We start from the raw sequence: 25110 nt of genomic DNA on the forward strand, positions 1-25110 counted from the left end.
CCTTGCCGCTTGGCGACGGCCCGTACGAGAGTATTTTACATTACACAAGCACAAAACATGTTAGCATAAAAAAACAAGGGACTTAAAAAAAAATATTTTGAAAGACTACTATGAAGAGATCAAAATCTTGAAATACCTTAACTTTTGTGTTTCCATCAAATTTAAAGTAATCGTCTATAACAAAAGATGGAAGTGTAATAATGTGACCCGCGTTGTTAGCCTTGTTATATTAGCTCGGCCGCTGGCTGCTAGCACACACGATCCGAGATAAGTATTCTAACCTTGTAGAAATTTGTTTGTACGTTGATTCAAAGGTTGAAACACGCTTTAGATTTTTATTTGGAATAATAGCAGCAAGCCACCGCCACCGCCGAGATAATATCATCCGTGCGAACCGTGCTTCGATTTATTTCCTTTTAATGTAGCTTATTACTTATAATTTCTGCTTATCAATAATAAATTACTACTGGTAATTGGTTATTGCTTTCATCTTTTATTGAATTTGATAATTTGCTTCTCTCGTACCATGTAACTATAACTAATTTCTATACGAAACTAGAAATCAACTTGAACTGCAAAATGGGCATATTTATACATACACATTATAGATTAAAAAAACATAAGAAGATGAACCAAAATCAGTATTTACATACATTTTAAGTATGATGCCGACTATCATTCTGTGAATAAGAAGTATCTTGGAAGTAAGCAGGGTGGCTGTGGCGGCCGTCGATGTAGCCCGAATCCTTCCGACCGCGAACGAACTCAACGAACGGAGTCGCCGGTGACCGCCCGCCCCTCCACGGCCCGGGGTATTTGAACACAAATGTCTTGTGGACGTTACGAGATATTAATATTACCCAATTAGGCATGTTCATAATGCCTAAATAAATTGAAAACGGCATGGATTACAAACTTATCGCTTTACAAGGACTCTTGAAGTCAAATATGTAATTATAATGTTTTAACGATTACAAAACATAACTTTCAACTTGTCGTGTTATTGTGTTCGTTGAAAAAGTTAAATGATCATAATTAAACTAGTGTAACGGAGTCTAAACGCGGATTGAGTCAGTTTCTCTCCAGATAGCGATAGCAAGGCCGTTAGTGATATTCAGTTATTATTCGACGTGTCAACAATCTGTGAAGCGGCTGATAATTTATTTTTATTTATTTCTATTATATTTTTATATACACAGTTTACATAAGTTTTGTTAACACCTCCCTGGAAGAATCTGTACTGAGGTGGTTTGCATGTATTGGGCAAGTGTTATTATGCCATCATAAGTAAAAACACATCATCGTCCTTGAGGTACTCAAGGATACTGTGGTTTCATCCATGGCGGCAGTAATGTATACATAACATCATATTACATAGACATGGTTTCGCGAAAAGAAAAGGATACTACATGAAGTGTACTTGGAGATACAGTTAAGACGAAAGAGAATAAAACAAAACGGAAGTAGATGATAATGAAGTATTTAAAACATTAACCCTTACCACTCCTTTGTCGAGTGTGGCTCGACATTATATTTCTTACACCAACTCCTATGTCGAGTCATACTCGACATTATAGTAACGCAATTTCGAAAAATAATTTAAATTATCAAATGTATTTTTTTCTTTCTTTTAAACACTTTATATCTCATTCTGAATATTCCGAATACGCAAAATACATATATCTCGTCAAGTTTCGCCTTTTAGATAATTTTTAAAATCATATTTTTTTTAACCTTGTAAATGCACTGCGCAGTTATTTGGTTGCGACGCATGTAAGTAGGTAGGTACTTGCCTGTCTACCTGCGTAACAATAGGAAGCGCTGAGGGATTTCTCCCAACACATAACAAAGGATTCTTATACCTATTCACTTGTTATCACATAATATTTTGTTCTGTTTGTGTATTTACATTTGTTTTTACTGTTTTTAGTAGCAAATATTTCGTGGCCGAGAAAGCACTGAAAAAGTTTAAGTGAATAAGGGCATATTAAGTTGTTAATTTTATATATTTCTATGTTTTTTGTACTCTATGTAAAGAAAGAGTAATAAAAATTACATATTTTAAAATTTTTTGTTTAACTTTTTATTGAGGCCACTTTTTATCCCTTTTTTGTAAATTAATTAAGGAGTTGGTAGTAGGTAATTAAAAAAAAAATTAGGAGTGCAAAAAGTTAACAAATAATAATACGGCAATAATGTATTTAGTAGAACTAAAAACATTATATACATGTTAATTAAATTTGTTTTGTTTGGTTTGGGGTGACTGTTTTGGAAAAAAATGTACCTTTAGTTTTTTTATCCATAAGTTTTCTTTAGTTTGTTTATTGGTGAATTATCAGCAGGTTGTTTCAGATTAGGTGACGAGCAGTTATACAGTTTGGTGGAATAGTACTTGAAGGATCTTTGTCCGTGGGTGGGAGTGTTTTATTGGGATGTTAAGGGTTAGGTTTGTAAAAGACCTGGTTATTATTGAGGACTGAGATTGTAAGGGATTATGTAGTTTGTATTTGAGGAGGTAAATAATCGACACTCTTCCACAAAGTTGTCTAATTGATAAAATACTGTCTGTTTTAAGATAAATACATCTTTTTTTTTATTTTTTTTTTTTATTTTTTTATTTTTTTTTTATTTTTTATATATACAATAATATTATTATTGGGTTTATAAAAACAGTTTATTTTTAAACAAGTTCTGCTGTGTAATTATTATTACGCGTGACAGCTGTTTCGCCCTCTGAAGGCATTATCAAACTGTGGGTAGCCCACTTACAGACGATAAATTTATATTATTTCTAGGTAGGTATTTTAATTTCATTTACTGATTTCTTAATTGATTTCTAAGTAAAATATCAAAAATTATTAATGGTTATTACCCCAGCAGTTTCCCCAATTAGTGTAATGTTTAAATTTGACTGAATGTCTTTATGTTAGTTATTCCCAAACGATGACTCATAGGGTTATTTTAATAGCATAATTAAGTACTTCATAGTGCACTCATATTTGCATTAGGTTTGAAGATATCTAGTAGGGGTGAACGAATTATATTTGTTTGTTCATTAATTAGAATAGCTTTTGGATTATTAGAGTTTTTGTTAATTTCTAACTGCTCTAAAAGATTCAGTTTACGGCCTTTATTTTGTATGTGTAACGGAGTTGGTTTATTATTATCATTAAGTGAGTGATTTTCATCTAGGAGATGTTTGGCAAATTGAGATTGTATTTTATTATTATTTTTAAAAGATCTTATATGTTCTTTAAACCTAGTGTTAAAGGACCGGCCCGTTTGTCCAACATAAACAGCGTTGCATCCTTTAACACTAGGTTTAAAGAACATATAAGATCTTTTAAAAATAATAATAAAATACAATCTCAATTTGCCAAACATCTCCTAGATGAAAATCACTCACTTAATGATAATAATAAACCAACTCCGTTACACATACAAAATAAAGGCCGTAAACTGAATCTTTTAGAGCAGTTAGAAATTAACAAAAACTCTAATAATCCAAAAGCTATTCTAATTAATGAACAAACAAATATAATTCGTTCACCCCTACTAGATATCTTCAAACCTAATGCAAATATGAGTGCACTATGAAGTACTTAATTATGCTATTAAAATAACCCTATGAGTCATCGTTTGGGAATAACTAACATAAAGACATTCAGTCAAATTTAAACATTACACTAATTGGGGAAACTTTGCTGGGGTAATAACCATTAATAATTTTTGATATTTTACTTAGAAATCAATTAAGAAATCAGTAAATGAAATTAAAATACCTACCTAGAAATAATATAAATTTATCGTCTGTAAGTGGGCTACCCACAGTTTGATAATGCCTTCAGAGGGCGAAACAGCTGTCACGCGTAATAATAATTACACAGCAGAACTTGTTTAAAAATAAACTGTTTTTATAAACCCAATAATAATATTATTGTATATATAAAAAATAAAAAAATAAAATGGAGTTCTACAAATTAAACTTAATAACAATAAATAAATACATCTCTTTATTATTTTTTTCACTGCGACGTTGGGCTCTGCCACGCTTATATTTCGAAGCGACGCGGTGGTACCACGCGCCGCTCCTGGCCGCCGCGCAGAAAAGTAAAGTCCAAAAGTAAGGTAACGGTTTATAGCGCAGTCCATTGTGAGACTTTTCTGCGCGGCGACCTAGAGCGGCGCGTGTACCGCCGCTCCGATGTGTACGAGCCTTTTGTTAAATCAAGCCAAGATGACGTGCTTATTGGCAAAGAGTTTATTATGATCGCGCGAGTTGATGACTCGCAACCTATAGCTACGATATGTATACACGTACGATCATTGTTTTTATTTAACTTCACAATCTTTTTCAATATAAATCAAAAACATATGCACAAGCAAATTATTTTAAAGAATGTCTTTGTGCCACCGGTGGTATAGAGATTTTCAAAAAAAAATTTCGTAGTAGTTTGGAACAGTCTTCCGCAATCCTCTCTTACCCCTCAATTGCTGCCCAAAGATAATGCGTGCTTAGCTACGTTTATAAATTCAGTAAATTTAGATTCACGTTCCAATTCTTCACCTTTTTCAATATCTTCCCAATAAAATCAAAATTAAAATTATTATTTATTTATCATTAGTTTGTTATAGATTTTTGGTTGGTTTATGAAGCATCTGATTGTACTGTACCACGTACCTACAGTACAATCTGTATAATATTTAGACGCCTGTGTTACTTTTTCTACTGTAGACGTTTTTACTTGTCTAAAAAAATGCCTCGGGCAGAACTTTCCTCCCAATTACAAAAAGGCTTTACGGAAGCCCATTAAGTCGGCGGCACCGGCTATGCCAAGGGGATTTCTAACATTCAGACAGGGTTGAAAATGCAGAACGAATTTATCTGGCCAATATCGGAACTATCAATATGGCGACCTTTTTAGAAGCTTTCATTGGCTACAAAACTACACAGGTTTGTTTGTTTGTTTGAATGTTGCCTTTTCAGAATCAGTGCTGTGATTTGTAGTAAAGTTTGTTGGATTTGGTTGACTTGTTAAGTGTAGATTTATCGGTATGTTTATAAACATTTGTTAGTACCTTCAGCATTAGCCTTCGCGCGTAAGTTCCGACCGCGGGGGGAGGAGGGGGGATTACTGGACATTAGAGGAGAAGGATACTCGGAGGCAAGAATAATCCGCATGAGTTGTTTCAATTTCATGCTTACATTATTATCAGGAGATATACCTACTGGTCATCATGACCACATATATTTCAAATACCTACATACTCGTCTCAGCGAGAGCTCGTACGTTCGTCATCGATGATCGTTCTCTTCCTTCTCACGGGCCTTGTATGAATACGAAAAAGACAGAAGATACTAGAACGATGGCATCACGTACGACTAGGGACTATTATATTGATAATACTCTTTCATTTTTAATTTTTTAGGTCATCATAATATCATAATGCTTTTTATTTATGCTGACTTACTCATGTTGCACACGAATAATGCCGATTTCGTGGAATAAATCATTATCGTGGATTATACCTCCAATTCTAACCTAAATGAAAATATTAGCTTTAAAGGAACCATCAACACACTCTCATTCATTGATGAATATTAGTCTATGCTCTCATTAGACTATGTCATACAACCATATCTCGTCAAATACTCTCTTTAGACTATGTCATACAATCATATCTCGTCAAATATCTATATATCCCTTTTGAATTTTAAATGACTTGTTAATTCGGTACAATGGTACATCATCAATCACTATTACTTTTACCTTGACTATTGAATGTAGTAAATCATGTCTCATTATAAGTGAATTGTGTTTAAATCTAACCACCTCAACAAATTTTGATCCACCTTTAATTTTTTTTTATATTTAGAAGAATATTTTGCATCTGTCATTTTTCATTTGTTTGGCCATTCATTTTTGACAAATATTTTTGTTATAATTCTTTAATTTGCTTTCATAAATAGCATCATTTTGTGTGAAAGCCTCCATAGTTATTATCTAAAGAAACAATATGATGTATTTTCCAATATCCTTCCTTTCATATAATGTGAGCTATGCATTCATGTTTTAATTAATAATGCAGCCACTTTGAGTGAGTGTCTTCAATAATAGAAGATACAAAGCTACAATAATAACTGCTGGTGTTAGTCAGAGTGAACATTCATCCTCAATCCAATTTGAGCATATCTTTACATTGATGGTTCGTTGATATTAATCTGTTTTTTGTTGTTTGTTTGTTTGTAGGTGACACTCCACTCCTGACACACCCGCAAACATTGCTGAAGTGAACATTTTACACTTATCTCCCGAGTATTTTACAACTACGGAGATACCAACAAGCTGAACCCCCTTATATGTCAAAAGTTCATTGCCCGGAGCGCTGACTTCTCGGGAACAACGTATTCATGCAAGAATATAAAGGAAATATATAAATAATAGTGTTTATCGTTATCCAAGTGGTGAAGTGCAATACATGTTCAATTTAAACTTAAGATAAAGAGAGTGAAGTGAGACGAAGAAGGACAAGTGTATCAGTATTTAGTCCGATAGTGTTTTAAAATTATATAACAATGGAGCGTGAATCAAATCCTATGGAAGCGTTGTGTCGCTCGGGATGTGGTTTCTACGGCAACCCCGCCACCGATGGGTTGTGTTCCGTATGCTTTAAGGTAAATTTATCTTTTTATTTATAACTACTAATGTCTTAATCTCATTGTCGTCGATGCCAATCCACTGATGCGTAAGTCATCCTGAAATACTGGTAAAACATACTAAATTTATGAAGACGTCGTTCAATTTGGCAGGCGGGTGTGGGTAACGTCACCCCGGGAACCATTCATTGGATAACCAACACCTCTGCCATAGGTCACCCCAAGGTGTTTGCTACGTTTGGTGACTTAGCAGGGGTGCCCTGGTTCACGGGGTGAGGTTTGTCTAGGTCTACCCTTTTCATCCACAGAATTTCCTCTCCTTACTTTCCTTAAAAAGACCCTCCACACAGCATCTAAAGGAAACTTATTTTCCCCAGGGCCTCCCATGTAGCTAATGGCTAATGTATAATAAAAATTCATGTCCTTATTGTGTGCTTATATATGTATATATATGCCTGAATGGCAGGTAAATGTACTGTAATCGATTCTTGAAGCTTATTCAATCGCGTTAAAAATGAGAAAAGAGAAGACAGAAAGTATGATGATCATTTCTTGTTAATATCACGCCACATGTATCACCTTTTATGTTCTTAGATTTTTAGGTGCACATCTCACATTCAATTTGGGAATGCACAATTCACTAGATTTAATGGTCAATTTTCGAGAATAGGTAATAGGTCCGATTGTAGGTAACAAGGTAAGATGAACCACCATTCAGGGCTTAGGATTACAGGGGCCTAGCTACAAAAACTGGTATTTTGAGTTAAGCTTGGTTTCGGTAATGCCATAATCATATTTATTAGTGACACGAAGCTTTCTCTCGTACACAACTGCTGACCCTGTACAAATCACAAGTGCGCCCTACTGTCGAATTTGGCAGCCATCTCTGGTCCGGAGCCCCTAAATACCTGAAAAAAACCCTAGACTCTGTGCAAAAACGGGCGGTCCGTTTGATAGATTCCCCAATCTTAACAGACGGACTGCAATCTTTAGAGCACAGGCGTCAGGTAGGTATGCTGTCCTTGTTCTATCGGTATTACAATGGAAGATGCTCTGAGGAACTAGCGTCATTGATCCCTTCGGCACCGGTGCGTAGTCGGGATACACGCCAAACGCGCGCCCAACATTTGTACACGGTTGACACTTGTCACATGAGAACGGGTCGCTTCTACGATTCGTTCTTAAGTTCAACAGCTCGGCTGTGGAACGAACTGCCGGCCTCTGTGTTTCCTCCCTCCTACAACATGGGACTCTTCAAGACCCATGTTCACTCCTTCCTCTCCACAAAAAGACCCTCCACACAGCATCCCCAAAGATGACATGGGCCCTGAGGGAAATTATTTTCTTCAGGGCCTCCTGTGTGGAGTTAATATAAAAAAAATATAGTTGTTTAAGAGATACAATTGGGCATAAAGTTGGGCATATGAGCATTCCAATCTTTATTTTCGTTTATCTCAAAATTATGTTTTTGTAGATAGGCCCCTGTTATCCTAAACTTCCGCATTGGCAACGACAATATTACGAAAGTCTTGAAAATACCTTGAAGTCTCACTGGCCGAGTAGGTAGTATGTTTTAGAATTATTCTTCTTCTGAGTTCTTGTAGTAGGAAAGACTTTGCAGGAAAGGGAGGAACAAGAGATATTAACATAATCTAGATGACCTCTGGTTATGTAATAAGTCCCAAAGTATCAATATTAAACAATGTGAAAAAGTTATATTATTTGGTAATGCAGATTTCATCTTACCAATGATGCGGAGCTGTTTAATTTCAGTAAAAATAGGTTTTAATATGCTTTACGATGGGATTTGATTAAAAAGGTTAGCTTACTTGGCTTCATATTATTTCCTCACTTATTTACCCTATGGACATTTTATTTGGATCGACACCTTGTCATCATTTGTAGTAATGCACCTAGATTTTATACATGCATGGTAATGATCCCACAGGGTTAAAAGTGTCTCCAAAGCTCTGCACCTGTCACCTGGAGTGGCAAAATATGACTTAGGTAGAGATTTTGTTGTTTCTCTTTTGAATTATTCAATAATTACATTGATAAAATGGCGTAATGGTTTTTGCATTTGACTTGATTCAAGAAGTTTGTGGGTTCTGCTAGTGATTTATATAGGATACCCTAATATTGAAAACTGTACCACTTTCTAACTATGTTTCTAGTAATAAAAGTGAAAAGTACAATGTCAGTATTGATTCCGAATCTTTGCATATTTAATTTGACCGGTCGGTGGCCGAGTTGACATCGCGTTTGGGTCCCACCCAGGCGTAGTGTGTTCAATTCCTCGGCTGGTTAAGTCCTCCATCACAACACAAGCAACATTTTCAGCTTACTGTGGTGGTAGTAGGAGATTTTCAAATATTGTCAGGTTATTCGTAACCCGGGAATATTTGTCTTTCTTTTTTTTAAAAAAAATTATAATTATTATAACTTCATCTCAGTTTTTGTAGGAACACCCACATTAATTTTTTAAGTCTGTCTATGTTCCACTATGGTCATTCAGCTGTGATGTATCTATAATTTTTGTAGAGACAGAGTGGAATATATGTTATGTTTTGTGCTTATTTTCATGTAAAATTCTCCACCAGCGAAAGAAACATTTGTCATATTATCAAAAGCCACATATAATTGTCACACTGCTTTTAGAACAGATATCTCAAATGCTTTGACATTTACACTTGTAGCGAACATTATAGAATGCAAAATTATGAAATATTCCCATGGAGAGACAGCCAGTATGTTTGAAAATGTCAGCAAATCTTAGTGTGGTCAGATAACAATACAAGTAATTTTATCTACATAGAATCAAATATCTATTTTAAGTAATCTGAAATGGTTGATTATGAAAGATAGTTAAATTGCGATTTTATTTATCCATTACTATAAAGTTGTAAAAGTAATTATCACTATGATGATGTGTAATTTCTTAATGTTTCCTAGGTCACAAAAAATATTTGCTTTAATGGCAGTTTATTGAATAATTTCTTTTCTTCATCTGAAATCCCCAGACATTTCGGTCAGGGTCTTTGAACACTCCTTTCCTAGCCTAGCCCCTCGACGGTTGCCTCTATTGTGGCAGTTGTTATTTACAATAACTCAATTCTCAAGGTTCCTCGTTCAACGTGATTAGCCGGGTAGATATCACTTTTCCAGCCAGTGGGACTGTGGCACCTCTCATTGGAGAATGTTGTGAGGCAGACGGAAATGGGGGATAGAGAAGGAAGAGGAGTCTCTGGAAGTACCTGACTACTCAGATGTGGTTAATATTATTTGTGACATCTCAACAAGGGGATGCAGAAGTAAAGAGGGTTGAAAGTGCGTTTGGGTCGCATCCAGGCGTAGTGTGTTCAATTCCTCAGCTGGCTAAGTCCTTCATCACAACACAACCAACATTTTCCGCTTACTGTGGTGGTAGTAGGAGACTTTCAAATATTGTCAGGTTATTTGTAACCTGGGAATGTTTTTGTCTTTCTTTTAAAAAAAAATTCTCTGGAATTAAGTACAAAAATATATTATTTTAAATTTAATATTTTTTTCTTTCCGCTTGGTAAGATTTGAAACATGGCGTGAAGAAAAGATGTCAAATTATCCGTTTTTTACGAACTAGCTACTAAAATGCATTATTTTCCATTCCCGGAAACTGGAATACTTACTTGTCATTATCTTCTAACTACTATAAAGGATTTTAAAAGTAAAATGTGCGTATTAAGCGTGTCCCTATTTTTTGTATATTTCCCGAGTATTGATACTTGTAAGTAGAGAATATTCCTAAAGGACCAGATAAGTGTTAATTAGGACCAGGGCTTTGACCTGATGACCACGGAATATCAAGCGATTATTGGTGGAAACATGTATTAAATAATATTTTCCGTAACAATTCTTCACAAATAGTATCTCGGTATCGTCTTGGATTGAATTGAAATGTTGCCTCAAAAAGCATTATCCATGTTTTGTGACCAGATCTGAATAGCCAGGTACTTTCATACTCCCCATCTCCTCCTCTCTCCCCACGTCCTAACTTTACAGAATGCTTCAATTAGGGACGCCATAATTCCACTGCCCCAAGCAATTGGGACTCTTTTTACAATATTTACATCATAACTATGTGAAATATAAAATTTTATTTTTTGTCTTAACCTTTGGAAAAATTCCAAGTGGAACTTATCTACAAAAACATATTTTTTTAATCTGTTAATAGTTGCATGGTAATGTATAATCACGTCTGTCTGTGCTCTTATTTCTTTTAAATTACACAACAGATTTTGATAGAATTTTCACTACTAATTAGAGAATATCTTCCGAAAGGTTTATATATATATATATATATATATAATACATGCATACTATATTTATAGAAAGTAGAGAAAAGATATGGTTTTGTAATCAAGTCGTAAAAAAAATATTTTCGGGGGGTTTACATTGCTAACACTGGTTAACCTTAAGAGATATATGCAAATAATGTACTACGGAATTGTACATTATCTTAAAAAATCCTCTTAACCTCAAAACTTTTTACCCCAAACCATTTTAAGTCCCGGAGCAACGCCGGGTACACGTATTATCAGCTAGTTGTATTATAATCATTATTATATTAGTACCGCGTCACTTATGTTTAAGAGCTGGCCCAGAAACGCACATTCACTGCCGTTAGGTATTTTATGTACCAGCCTCCACCTCGAGTATCCTCTTGTAACTAACTGACTGTGTTCATGGATTGCAATTGTATTTGTGGTGAAATTATTAACGCCTACACAGGAGGCCATGATGAAAATAATTACGTTGTCTTCGGGATGCTGTGTGGAGGGTTTTTTTTAAGGAAAGGAAGGAGAGAATCAGTGTGTCCATGAGTGACGGACGAATTTATTTATTTTTTTATTTTTTATTTTTTTATTTTTTAATTTTTTATTGTTCTTCAAAGTACAATCCCATTAAACCACAATTAAGCAGTTTGTCAACAGGATGTTCATGTTCAATTACAATATAACATATTTTCATAATATTATTACTTATTACAATACAACTTATACATCATATTTATCACCAACCACTGCCATAATCTAAAGTATTACTAATACAGAGTATCTCTGCTTAGTAGCCATGTTTTTATCATATATCTGAATCTCTGAGGTAATTTGCATTTTTTTATATTGCTTGGTAACATGTTGAATATTTTGGGCACGTTGTATTCCAGGGTTCGCTGTCCGTATTTATTGTTATGTGTTGGTACAAGCATTCCTTCATTTTTTGTGAACCTAGTATTATGTTCATGTTCGACTTTCCTCTTATATTCAGAGTCAGATATATGCTGAATCAATATTTTGTGCCATAATAAGGCCTGTACCGAAAAGACAGACAAGTTCGGATACAATAATGATTTTTCGATCTTTCGATCCGGATTATGGCACGCAGCTGGTGTGCAGGTGCATCTTGAACACACCTCACCCGATGAACCCCTGCTAAACCTGAAAACGTAGTGGACCACTTGGGGTGACCTATGGCAGAGGTGTTAGTTATCCAATAAAACCCAAACCCGCCTCCCAACTACCTCTACCTATAATGAATTTATAGATAAATTAGCTGAAGTCCCCGGCTTTACATATTAGATTATTATTATTAATTATTTGTAGTATTGCTTGAACTAGAACCTTACAAAGTGATGTCCAAATTTTAGTTGGACAACACAATTAAATTTGGTTGACTAATTATGATGTGTAAGTGATGGATTATAAATATTATGGACATACTTATTTTCTTTTCTATTATGTTTTTTTTTACATTGATTTGATTGCACAAGCTTACCTTACCATCACCATTTTTAATAAGTACATAATACTGACATACCAGTATTTTGTACACATTAGCATGTCTGTAACACCTTCATTTCCCTGAAACATAAAATTCTTCTCAATTTGCAAATCTGATGGCCTTGCATCTTGTCACATTCACAGCTTTTACAGTTCCTAGTGTTATAATGTGGTGTATGAAACATTTCTTCTTGTGATGAAGAACATTGTAAATCTTTATTTTCTTATCTTAAAGGCTTTATGCCCCAGTGGTTTTACCGACGATGTGTTGAAACCTCAAGTTTACATAATTTAACTAATATTAGAATGGCAGGGCTTTGCATTTTGTATTTCTTTATGTAAACAAACACTTGGCGTAAAATATATTTATCATGTTCCATAGCTGTTTTTCTTTCTTTCATTTTTTCAAAATGAGTTTTTTAATAACTCATCATATTTCGTGAATTTATTATGCTGTTTGTTTTGATAACCTTTTCTATTAAGTATTTTCTGGTATTTAATGTTTTCACTGTTTCTCTGATGTGTACGGGATAACTTTCGCTGCACTTTTTGCCACATTCATACATTTTCCATAAAATGACAAGGTACATGTATGAGTGTAGCGCTAGGGGCATATATGTGGCATACTAATGGTGTATGAGTGTAGCACTAGGGGCATATATGTGGCATACTAGAGATTTATTTATTTTATTTATTTATTTTTTCATGTTCTCCATGAAACGGTTATACACCAATATATCATGGAGAAGATTACAAATTAAAAGGTTTACACAGGCAGTTTTACTATTTTGTCACATGCGTTATAAGATAGTTACTGAATTGTCTGTAGGTGACATTGAAAATGTCGATGGCTAATGCAGAATCGTTAAGCAGTTGAGTCGCTCTGTGTATTGGCATGTATTGGATGTATGAGTGTAGCGCTAGGAGCATACATATTGCGTACTAGGGATGAGTAGCTTCTGCATTTTGCCAGAGTGCTTCCTTTTAAAAGAACTCGTGTTCTAGGAGAGGGTTCGGGTTTAGAGTTCTTTGGTACCAACTGTATGACGCACGGTTCCGGCCCCGAACTCGGTCCCGGACAAGGACTAGCACAAGTGCGGTTCCTGGTGCGCGTCCGGACAAGCACACAAACTCCGTAAACAGAATCAACTGTTACATAAGCGACTGCTGACGTGTCACCATTCGCGCGGGTGAGTGAATGCGGGGACGCGGGTGCTGGGAAGCCACGATGCCGAAGGGGCATTGTGGTCCGAGTCCCAGTTCTCTGGGAGTAGTTGATTTGAAGAAGAAGTAGTAATGGGGTCTGCTTCCTGCAAAGATCTGCTGATAAATCATTTTAAAGGCATTCTGATAATGTAATTGAAATAAGTATTTTTTAAAAGCTTAAAGAAGAGTGGAAATTTCCAAAGGTAAGGATGTTTTTTTCAATGATGCCAGTGCTACGATTTTTTTCTTCAAATATTGAAATGGTGAAAACTTTTTAAGCTACATTAGTAGTGTCGTTGTTACTTTGAAAAAGCAATGTGATGATATTTGGATGACAGATTATTGGCAGGTACAAATAATTCCGTTATCACAGCACGTTTCTAATGTTTGCCTTTACCTCAATCCCTAGAAAACTGGTAATATTTAAAAGCATTAATAGAATGTTTTATACAAAAAAGTTGCCTCTACAATATACCTTTAGTTTGGAATTTTCATAAATAATGATGAAATGTGAAAGTTAAGTTAAAAGTTCTTATACCTAGCAATAGACACTACATATTCACTCCAACATAGCCATAATTTCACCGCTCCAAAAGTAAAATAGCTTATGCAAAATTTGTCTTTTGAGTACAAAGTGTTTTAACTGTCAGGTCCCACCCAGGTATAGTGTGTTCATTTCCTTGGCTGGCTCCTCCATCCTCCAAGTCCTCCATCACAATACAAGCAACATCTTTCGCTTACTGCGGTGGTAGTAGGAAATTTTGAAATATTGTCAGATTATTTGTAACCCGGGAATGTTTTGTCTTGTGATGGTTTGTGTTTCATTAATTTAAAATGTATTTTAAACCTGATGTGACATTTATCAAAGATTGAATACAGTTTTGTTATAATTTAACAAATGACCAAGCATACTGCGTTCATAACTCCAACTCTGCTTTTATAAGTATTGAAGCCAGTCGCAGTCTATGGTTTTACTTTAGTAGTGAATATTGAAGTTGTTTACTGTCCCCATGCCTAAAGCATTGATTAAACAATTCCAGGAGGCCCTGAAGAAGAAGCAGCAGCCGCCTGTGTCCAGTGCGTCGAGCGCCTCCGTGGGCTACGCATCATCGGCGCCCCCCCCGACCTGCGCTGCCTCCCTCCCGCCCTCCTCCGCGCCCGCGCCCTCCCGCCTCCTGCTGCCGGAGACAGACTCACAACTCAGCGCTGACGTGAGTCATTCTTTCATACCAAACAACTAATCAATCTTTCTTATAATATTTAGATAATTGGAATACACAGCAATTTGTGTAAAAAAATCACCTTAACTAAAGTACTAAATAGATCTGTTATTGTTGTTCTGTGCCTTTTGCTTATCATATATTAACCATTTCTTTAATCAATCAGGATTGTGCTCATGCTAAGTTAGAAAACTACTGAATGCCAACATTATATATATACAGGGTGTATCGGCACGTACCCGACAAACTTTAACCAGCTATTCCTTAGCACATTTGGAGTAAAAAATCTTATGTGCACTTTGTTGTCCGGTAACGTTTTTTTTTAATAAAAAATTTATTATTCATATTTTCACCACATGTCACCACCGTTTTATCCTTTGTCAAAGTTTGAAAACCCATCTGGCAATATTTTATTCGAATTCCGTTGAATAATGTTCGTACGTACCTACATTGGCGCGCTTTTGCAATCACAACGAAATGGCACGGCACCATTTGTCTCATTTTTAACTATTATTATTTAATTATTGAAGACAATATTAGCGATTTCTAAACGAAAATCTGAAACAGAAAAATCAGAAAAGGATACGGTCACATCTAGGTGTCCCGGAAAGACAAGGGTCCTGGGTTCGTGTCCTAGATGTGACCGTATCCTTTTCTGATTTTTCTGTTTCAGATTTTCGTTTAGAAATCGCTAATATTGTCTTCAATAATTAAATATTACAATTTGAGGTTTTACTCAATAAAGTTATTCCGAAAAATAAATATTATTATTAAGTGTGTGCGAAAGAGCGAAGACGTTTTCGACATACTTGCTTATAACAGCTGTTGAACACGAAAAGCAATGCCAATGACAGTGATGGAGTGTAGAAATTTTTTTTTTTTTTTTTTAATTGAAAAAAAAAAATGCTACCGGACAGCAAAGTGCCCATAACATTTTTTACTCCAAATGTGCTAAGGAATAGCTGGTTAAAGTTTGTCGGGTTAGTGCCGATACACCCCGTATATATATTTTGAATAGATAGAATAAAATAGATAAAATATTTATATATTGAATCACCAGGTGAGTGCAGTTCATAGAGGCTGTAAAGGAATGCATGATCCAAGAACAGAAGTTATTTATCTCCTTTTCTTGGAGCTTTGCACTGCTTTCTGGAAGACTTGTATATGGCTAGCATATTTGTAAATCAAGTTATTTTTCTCTACTGTCAGTACAGCTGACCCTCAGTCCTATGTCATCCTAAACATCACCGACAGCTCACAACGCTCACTTTACTTTGAGTGTTTCCTTTAGCCAAAAATGTTATTTTTTTTTTTTACCTAGTCGTCACTCAATTTGATGCAAATATGCACCCATAAGCGTGTCTTGGTTCAATGTAGGCCGTTGTCCCATGGGTTGGTAAAGAATCAACATAAATGAGGGCTATAAGCCAAAGTAAGGTAACGGTCCATTGTGGGACTTTTCTGCGCGGGGTTTTACAGCACTTAGTTTATGTTTTAAGTTTTTATTAGTGTGGGACTGTATGCATTGGGATTGTCACAATATTATAATATGCAATTAATCTCTTAGGTTCAATCAACTTGCTGTAGAAGATGTTTGTATTGTTATGTTTGCTCTTTTGCTTTGCCTGAATTGTGTGAGTTGTGTCACCTGTCAAATATAATTCACGGATATTTGCATTCTCATTGCATGTCATTTCATTACTCATAGTTTTACTGTTAACTAGAATTATATAATGTATATTAATTGTCAGAAAACAGTACTCTTTCACTAATCTGAACCCCAAAAACCAGGCAATTTGTTAAAGCGGAGGATTATAGTGCATACATACAAAATATGTTAAAAATTTAAACAGATATTTCATAAAAAAAACCGTGCTATTGATGTTTTGTAAAATTGCCATTTTTTGGTTTGAAGTGAATTTATCACATTTACATTTGCGAGAAGACTAGTTTGTAAACACAATAAGTTACAAACAAATGACTGAATGAAACGAACAGAAACACCTGCGACAGTTGCTTGAATACAAAGATCTGGTACTGGTAAAATGATCAGTGAGAGCAAGCTAGAAGGCGGTAAGACTAGACTTGCCTAGGCACACGGCTTACTACTGAATTTGACTGAATTATAGAGCTGATTTTTGCTTTAAACTAGTAAATGTAACAGCGGATTATAGTAGTTGTCGGATGATGGAGCGGCGGTTTACTGAGAGGGTACTGTATATCAATAACGTAACCATTAAACTAACTTACCTTTCTATTTTGAATTTAAATTGAAAGTATTTCATAATATGCATTTCTAGATAGTATCAGATTCAATCAGCAATCGGTGCTCTTAATTTTTAGCTGTAGACTCTTGATATCATGGAAACCTATTGATACATCTGATGAGTATTGATGCTTCACAAGGTTTAATAATAATTTGGGAGTATTTTCTTGCCATACATCATTCATCTAACTATCTTTGTCCACACATAGGACTGGTTGTTTCAGAAAATTTGAACAATTCATCAAATTTCAAAGTTAATTTTCAAGTTTTGTGTCTATAAGTCCTATTGAAGTTCTGTTATTATATCAAAATGGGCCAGTTGCTTCACAGAACTGAAATAATAATAGAACTTTCACAGTCTTTGAAAATTAGCTGTGATATTTGATGAATTTTTCAAATTCTCTGAAACAACAAGTAATATTTATGATGAAAATAGGATGACTGTCATCTACGGCATAATAATGATTTTGCAGTTCAAATACTGCAACATTTAGGGTTTTGTTGGTTTACAAATCCGCTACGGATATAATAAGCACACCCCTCATTGATGTATGCGTATATGTATTAGTGAATATAATAGAAACAATTATTTGATATGATTGTTTGTGTGTTTGTAGGAGCGACCACAGAATGTTGAAGATGTGAGTGAAATGATTACTAACCACAGCGAGGAATCTAGCAAACCTAGTGAGGATTATAACATGCTTGAAGAAGAATGTGGTTCAAGCCAGGGTCTTCAACCAGTTCCTCAACACTCTGATCCGTCCCCAAGTTCTGGAAGTCCAGTAATAATTAATTTCTTCATTTTAAACTGAATGTAACTGTAGTCATTAATTATCGAGATTGGGAAATTATTATTATTGCCTAACCAAGAACACAAAGATTCTTTGCAGCTAATTTTCTTTTGTCTATCGTTTGTGTATTTATTTCTTTGTATAAACAAATTATGTTATTTTGTGTTACGTTGTTCACGTTTATTTCATTTCATTATTTGATAAGAACCATAAAAATTATTGATTAATTATTAAATTTATCGTTGGTTTTTGATTTTCAAATTAAAACATAAAGACAAAGCCATTATTATCTACATGTTTCATCACACTTTCCACTTTTAAAATCCTTCAACGTAGTTTTGTAATACATAATAAAAATAATACAATGATTTAGCATTGTTTTGAGGTGATATCTCAAAAAAGCGGCGCATTACAAATTATCCAATAAATAATTGTTTTGTGAAAACCTTAAACCTAAAGCATCTCCAACCATAGTGTACGGCTTGAGTACCCGTCGAGCGTCCTGAGTGAGGTGCACAGAGCGTTATTGCTTGCGTACGCGTGCATATGCGTGTCCAGGTTCACACCAGTTTGTATTTAAGAATAATGATATAATATGAAAGTTAAAACACTACTAAACTACATTTTTGACAAAATAAATAAATTTCAACATACACAAAATAACACCAACAAACCAGTTAGACAAGCGTACAAAGAAAACATAAAAACTCCGACAGTAAATTCAAGCTTTGGAAAAAGACACTACCAATACCATGCTATAAAAGCTTTCAACAGTGTAAAACTTGAAATTAAAATTGAGGAAAATAAAAATAAATTCACACACAAAATTACAAAATGGATTAAAGAACAAAAAAGACAATATTACCAAAATGTCATAGCATAAAATAAAAATAAAACCTACACATAACACACAAAACCAATATAAACACACGTCACTCACAAACACACAAGATTATATTTTAAATGTATTATTTTCTCTTTAAATGTATTATGTAGATTATATTTTCATATTATACAATGAAGGCCTCAGCACGGGCAAGCCACCCAGTGAGGCCAACATTACTGGAAAACTTTGAAATGTAAAAAATATTGTACGCAATAAAAAAAAAAAAGTTAATAATTGGAACTTTTAAATGCGATTAGATTTTTTCTAATATACAGGTGTATCGGCACGTACCCGACAAACTTTAACCAGCTATTCCTTAGCATATTTGGAGTAAAAAATCTTATGTGCACTTTGCTGTCCGGTAACGTTTTTTTTTAATAAAAAATTTATTTTTCATATTTTCACCACATGTCACCACTGTTTTTATCCTTTGTCAAAGTTTGAAAACCCATCTGGCAAATATTTTATTCGAATTCCGTTGAATAATGCACGTGTGTACATCACAACGAAATGGCACGGCACCATTCGTCTCATTTTTAACTATTATTATTTAGTGTGTGCGAAACAGCGAAGACGCTTTTTGACATACTCGCTTATAACAGCTGTTGAACACGAAACGTAATGCCAATGACAGTGATGTAGTGTGGAAATTTTAAATTTTTTTGTTTCTAATTGAAAAAAAAATGCTACCGGACAGCAAAGTGCCCATAACATTTTTTACTCCAAATGTGCTAAGGAATAGCTGGTTAAAGTTTGTCGGGTTAGTGCCGATACACCCTGTATGTATATATGATCAGAGGTTGACACTGACATTCTTCTTGTATATCCATGGAATTTGTTCTCTTTTAATCTTAAACTGTAGTTACAAAAATATTTTCTTTGTTTTATAATTTCACTCTGACCTTCCTTACACATCAAATTTTAGAAATGAATTTTCTTCTAAATAGATGTCGATAGTATTGTATGAAGCCATGATGGCAATTTCAATATGGATGTTTCCCTCAAGCGCTGTTTGTTGACTGAGGCCTTGCAGTGAACGCTCGATGGTTGCACACTCCGCTCGCCACTTGCCCCGCAGAACAATGTACCACTGAGGTCCGGAGCCTTCTTTTAAAATTACATCAATATTCAACAATTTAAACTAGCAGACTAGCAACACAAAATGCATCCTAATAAAATTGTACATATTCAGATTTGTTTTTCTTATCCTTTTGCAAATTGGCATTGAGAGAACATAGAGAGGACTTCTTCCCATTGGCACATTCCTTTTTGCAGTTTCTAAATGCCCGGTTGTGCCATTTTATTACGTACCAAACACCATCAGGCACTCGAGGCTGTCTTGTAACATCAATTCTAACATCATAAACCTTGATAAAATTTTCTAGATCATTTCATAAACCTTTTTAAATTAAAGTTTATCTTTCAAACATGGTCACAAATCTGTCTTTGCAAGAAACCTTAGTTTTTGTTCTTAACATAAGATAAATAGTTATTGCCTTACACCAAGTTAATATTAATAGTATGTACCTCCAACTTCTGACATTTACCATACACTTTGATGGCAGTATGCTACACTAGCGACTCCTAGCAGCTCGAGTTGTGCAGCTTGGTTTTAATTCATACATTTTAATGGTAAATTTAAAATTGTTCATAAACTGCTCCTTCATAGATGATGTTAATTTGATTATTTTAGGAAAAAACACCTTTCGCAAGCTATGTTGTTTGCGCACATTTACATTACACACTGTTACATACGGAATATGAATAAATAGTTTAACATACAATTCAAATTCAATATTGTATCCGTGATTCAAACCAATATTGTATTTGTAAAGAATTTTAACAAGCTTATATTATATTCCACCAACTAACTTGTCAAAGTTTTGTGGCATTAAAAACAACATTTTGTTGTTTGTAATGATTACATCTGTAAACTGCACAAATAGTAACTTCTTTGTAGGTTATTTTTATATAATTTTTTTATTAAGCGTCAAACATCACCATCAAGATGTATATAAATTCAATTTGCCGCCATTGAAAGGAATGTCAACTTCAACACGCTACACTATCTCCTCTAGCAACCATTCTGCCAGTATTTTACTGGAGTTGGATGTATTATTAATATTACAGGGTATCTGCTTACACTAACTTACAGCAACAGTTTTGTACCTTTAAATCTTAAATAAAATTTTCTATACTGTTATATAAATAATAGATTAATTTTTGTACACACTTTTTCAACCAAACTGGTTTTTATTATACTAAATTGCAAGCCGTTTTTTTTCCTTGATATCCATATTATTGAGCAGTGATCTAATGCCCTCTCACCGCTTACAAAGAATTTCTGTGATTTATATTTGAATTTTAATATTTGTTGGGTATTAACAAAAAAAATTATTATTGTATTTTTATATGATCGGGTCGGTGGGTGAGTTGACATGGCGTTTGGGTCCCACCCAGGCGTAGTGTATTCATTTCTTCGGTTGGCTAAGTCCTCCATCACAACACAAGCGACATTTTCCGCTTAGTGTAGTGGAAATAGGAGGTTATCCGTAACCCGTGAATGTTTGTCTTTCTTTTTAAAAAAAAGTAAAAATTTTACAAAGAAGCATTTCATTTGTCACTATATCTTGCAGTAACTAAACTTACAACATAATTTACAAATGTTTTGTCTATTTTCCAAACTAAAACAATGTTGCTACAGTCTTCACTGATAAATATAATGTTTGTAACATTTGGCACATCTCAGCATACAAAGCACCGAGTTGAGAAATTGAGAAGTGTCGAACCTGCACATGTATGTTATACCAGCCCCTATACATATACATATCTGGCATTATACTTGTCCTCATATTATCAGTTTTACGAAACATGCTCACGGATCGGCATGGATGACTCATCGCAAAATATGACGCCGAACAATACATATTTATATTATATTTAATACAAGTTTGTTGACAGAAATGACATGACAGATGACGACGATTTTGTTACCCACAAAAAGAGGACAGAAAATATTTTAGCTTGTGAAGTAATTTCACATTTATCAAAATATCAGCAATACATATGTTAACCTGCTTTATGCCAAATAGTATATTTTAGATGTAGTTATAACCTTTTCACAATAGACAGATGAAATGTTTGTTAGTGGATCTTTACTGGTATGATCAGGATGTGTATTGTGTTCCAGCAGCTGTTGGAGGAGAGAGAGCGGGACCGAGACCGGGAGAGTGGGAGCACCAGTGGCTCCGTGTCCTCAGGGGAGCCGGAGGAGGCCGACCCCTCAGACAAAGACCCCGCCAAGGACAAGAAGAAGAAGAATCGCTGCGCCATCTGTCGCAAGAAAGTTGGCCTCACAGGTTAGTACCACTGGCACACAATTATTTTCTGATGACTAGCAAACTATTTGAGGGTTGCTTTCTCTTCCACTTAATGGATTAAATCACACTCCTATTATCCGACTGGTTGGATGGCATTGCGACTTCTTAATGCAATCTTAGCGTAAATGCAGTGAGCACATAATAATGTAGCATTTTTTGTCTGTTTCAGGGTTCGAGTGCAGGTGTGGGGGCCTCTTCTGCTCAGTGCACCGGTACTCGGACAAGCACGACTGCACGTTTGACTACCGGGAGCTGGGGGCGCAGGAGATCCGCCGCAACAACCCGGTGGTGGTGGGGGAGAAGATCCAGAAGATCTGAGCTCCCTCGCCCGCAGTGTAGTGTGTTTCGCTCTAACCGTGTGACCAAACAAACTATCGCGTTGTTTCTTGGACACCTTTAATAAACCATACATACTTTCAACATACATACATACTTTACTAATTTGAAGAAATGAAGAAACAAACAAGTGTGTCAGCTTGTCTGAATAAATACCTCCTCCGATTGTAACATAGATAGATAGATGCGCTGTATGATTCTTATCGTGAAATTCTTGTATATTGTTCTCTATGTATTGTGTGGAAGGTTAGATTTTGATCGTCCTAAATTTTAGGCAGTTGATTTTTTTTTAAATAAATTTGTTTTGTTTTGCAATTTTATGCTTTCATATTTTATCCCAGGGTATTTTGCTATTTGAAATGACGTTGTGATAAATATAAGATGTTTGAAGTCTAATGTGTGTTGGCAACTGGTAACTGGTCTTTGGCGACCTTCAGACAAAGCGATGCTTGATGATTGTTACATTCTTGGTAACATTAACCGTTAGCTGTTTATAGTGGAGAGCGCAAGCAACACAGTTTTGTTTATATCATTTCTTTAAGTTAATAGTCTAATTTGTTTAATTTCTGGTGTTAATGTCTAGAGGTAATAATCAATTTTAAATTTACTTGTGGCTTAATAAAGTGAAGGTATTCACAGTGTAAATAATATGTTTGGAGTCAAGATGATGACATAATATCCTTTCAAAAGACTCCACACTGATGGAGATAAGAAATATATAGTTACTTTGAGAAAAATAACCAGTGGAGATAAGCAACCCTCATAGTGGAACCGACCACGTACTTGGGTTTATAATTGATTGTATTGTAATTCTCTTTAATTTCATGTTTACTGACCGTATCGTGTTTAACCTCTAGATGGGTTATGTAAATTAAATTTTAGCCAACTTTTGTTAGTACTGCAGATTTATATGTAATATTTTTTTATATATAATCGTAAATCATAACAGACTGCTGAATAAAGACATAAACATTGCGTTGCGTGAATGTTTGTTTAAAGAAGTGAAGTGCATAGTGAGAAGACAGACACGCAAGTGCGTCTCCCTGCTGGATAACAAGTTTAGTGTTTGTTGCAATGGTTGTTGGCGGAGAGCAGACACAGGCACTGGCTAGTATTTACTATTGTGAACATTTGTCCTTCCGCTGGTGGCTCTGCAGGCCGCTCCGCTCCGCTACCGCCATCCTGCCGTCGCCGTCGCCACTCCTTCCTAGGAATTATGCTTGGTATCATTATATTTGTTATATTTGTATAGTTTAGCTCTCCGGTATTGAGTTACTTGTTGCTATCAATCAATTGTATGAAATTCACATGACGGTGTTATGTTGGCAAACTTTCTGTATCAGTATGTTTAGCTTTATACATCTTGGCTAATTTTTTGATAAAATTGTTCACTACCGGACACCTCTATGGATTCTATTAATCTTTCCAAATAATGTTCATTGTATATTGCGTGTGAATTTTGCATATTATATATTACTAACCTATTTTAAAGAACATGCAAATAATGCTGTAAAATTTAGTAGACACAATATTCTAATAACCATATTACGTCTCATTTTAGTAACCATATAAATATATAATATAGCAATCTTCCATGTTTATTTCTTCTTGGTTGGATTCAGGTACAAAGCCAACTTATATTTGTTTTTCAAGAGTCAATTAAAACAACTTGTTCTGGAATTGATACAAATACATTTCATATAGATCGTGGTAAATTTTTATTTGTTGTATTAATTTAATTCAAATTCTTTTGGAATTATTAAGAGCTAAATTTGGTCGCCTAGGAATCACCTTGATATTGTTCACACGTTTGCACTAGTTTCACAGAACATAACTTTAAAGGCAGAATTTGTAGTCACTTAATAGTGTGTTGAAAATGTATATCTTTCTTCTTTACTGTCAATGGTTTAATACTCTGTTATCTAAACTTGTATATTTGATTTCAAACCCTTTTTTCTCTTCATTCATATTATTCCAGTTATAATGTGTCCATATTTCTAGTGTTCTACCAAACAAAGCCATCATCATATATATATTATATTTGTTGAGATTTCAAATTTTCGCACTATGAATAAATGCCTGACATAGTTGTTTTATTTTGTGGATAATTGTGCTAGATGTATATATTATGTAATTTTAGTTCATTTTGTTTTGACTTAAAATTTTGATTTATTAATAAACATTAAAAATTTATATAATTGGAAACATACTTTGAATTTCCCGACATATCTCTCAGCGTTCCACCGTTCAACAGAGGTTCACAACAACAGAAGGGAAGAGAGTTATCCACACAGTATATAATATATATTATACCCTGTTTATATTGTAATCAAAAGCTATCAGTCTTCTTTTAAAGTTACTGATAGCGCTCAGCAGAGGTTACAATTGCTTTGCAAAATCACTCCCATCATATTCCTTACTAATTATTTCCTCAATGGCAATAATTTTGCATTGAATTATGAACAAAAGCAATACAAGTATAATAAATAATACATATTGATAGAGCAAGGTATTTCAGCCAGTAATAATGTACTGTTTTTAAGTTTAA

The 25110-nt window shown here is 34.6% G+C and overlaps 1 protein-coding gene across 4 annotated transcripts in view; it reads left to right on the forward strand.

Annotated features, from left to right (window-relative positions):
• Window positions 1-24767, forward strand: part of drn (zinc finger AN1-type doctor no) — a 116277-nt gene extending 91510 nt beyond the window's left edge. For 3 of the 4 annotated variants that reach the window (XM_089639809.1, XM_089639807.1, XM_089639808.1), the window contains 4 exons: window positions 6252-6676; window positions 14721-14891; window positions 22037-22205; window positions 22396-24767. In XM_089639809.1, coding sequence (XP_089495935.1) covers window positions 6578-6676; window positions 14721-14891; window positions 22037-22205; window positions 22396-22544 — 588 coding nt within the window. In that variant the 5' untranslated portion in view covers window positions 6252-6577 and the 3' untranslated portion in view covers window positions 22545-24767. The remainder of the gene's footprint in view (window positions 1-6251; window positions 6677-14720; window positions 14892-22036; window positions 22206-22395) is intronic. The other variant, XM_089639810.1, reaches the window with a different exon arrangement.
• The last annotated feature ends 343 nt before the right edge of the window (window positions 24768-25110 follow it).

This window comes from Hesperophylax consimilis, chromosome 14 (genome assembly GCF_061612785.1).
Source record: "Hesperophylax consimilis isolate HC1 chromosome 14, BYU_Hcon_1.0, whole genome shotgun sequence".
Classification (NCBI taxonomy): Eukaryota; Metazoa; Arthropoda; class Insecta; order Trichoptera; family Limnephilidae; genus Hesperophylax; species Hesperophylax consimilis.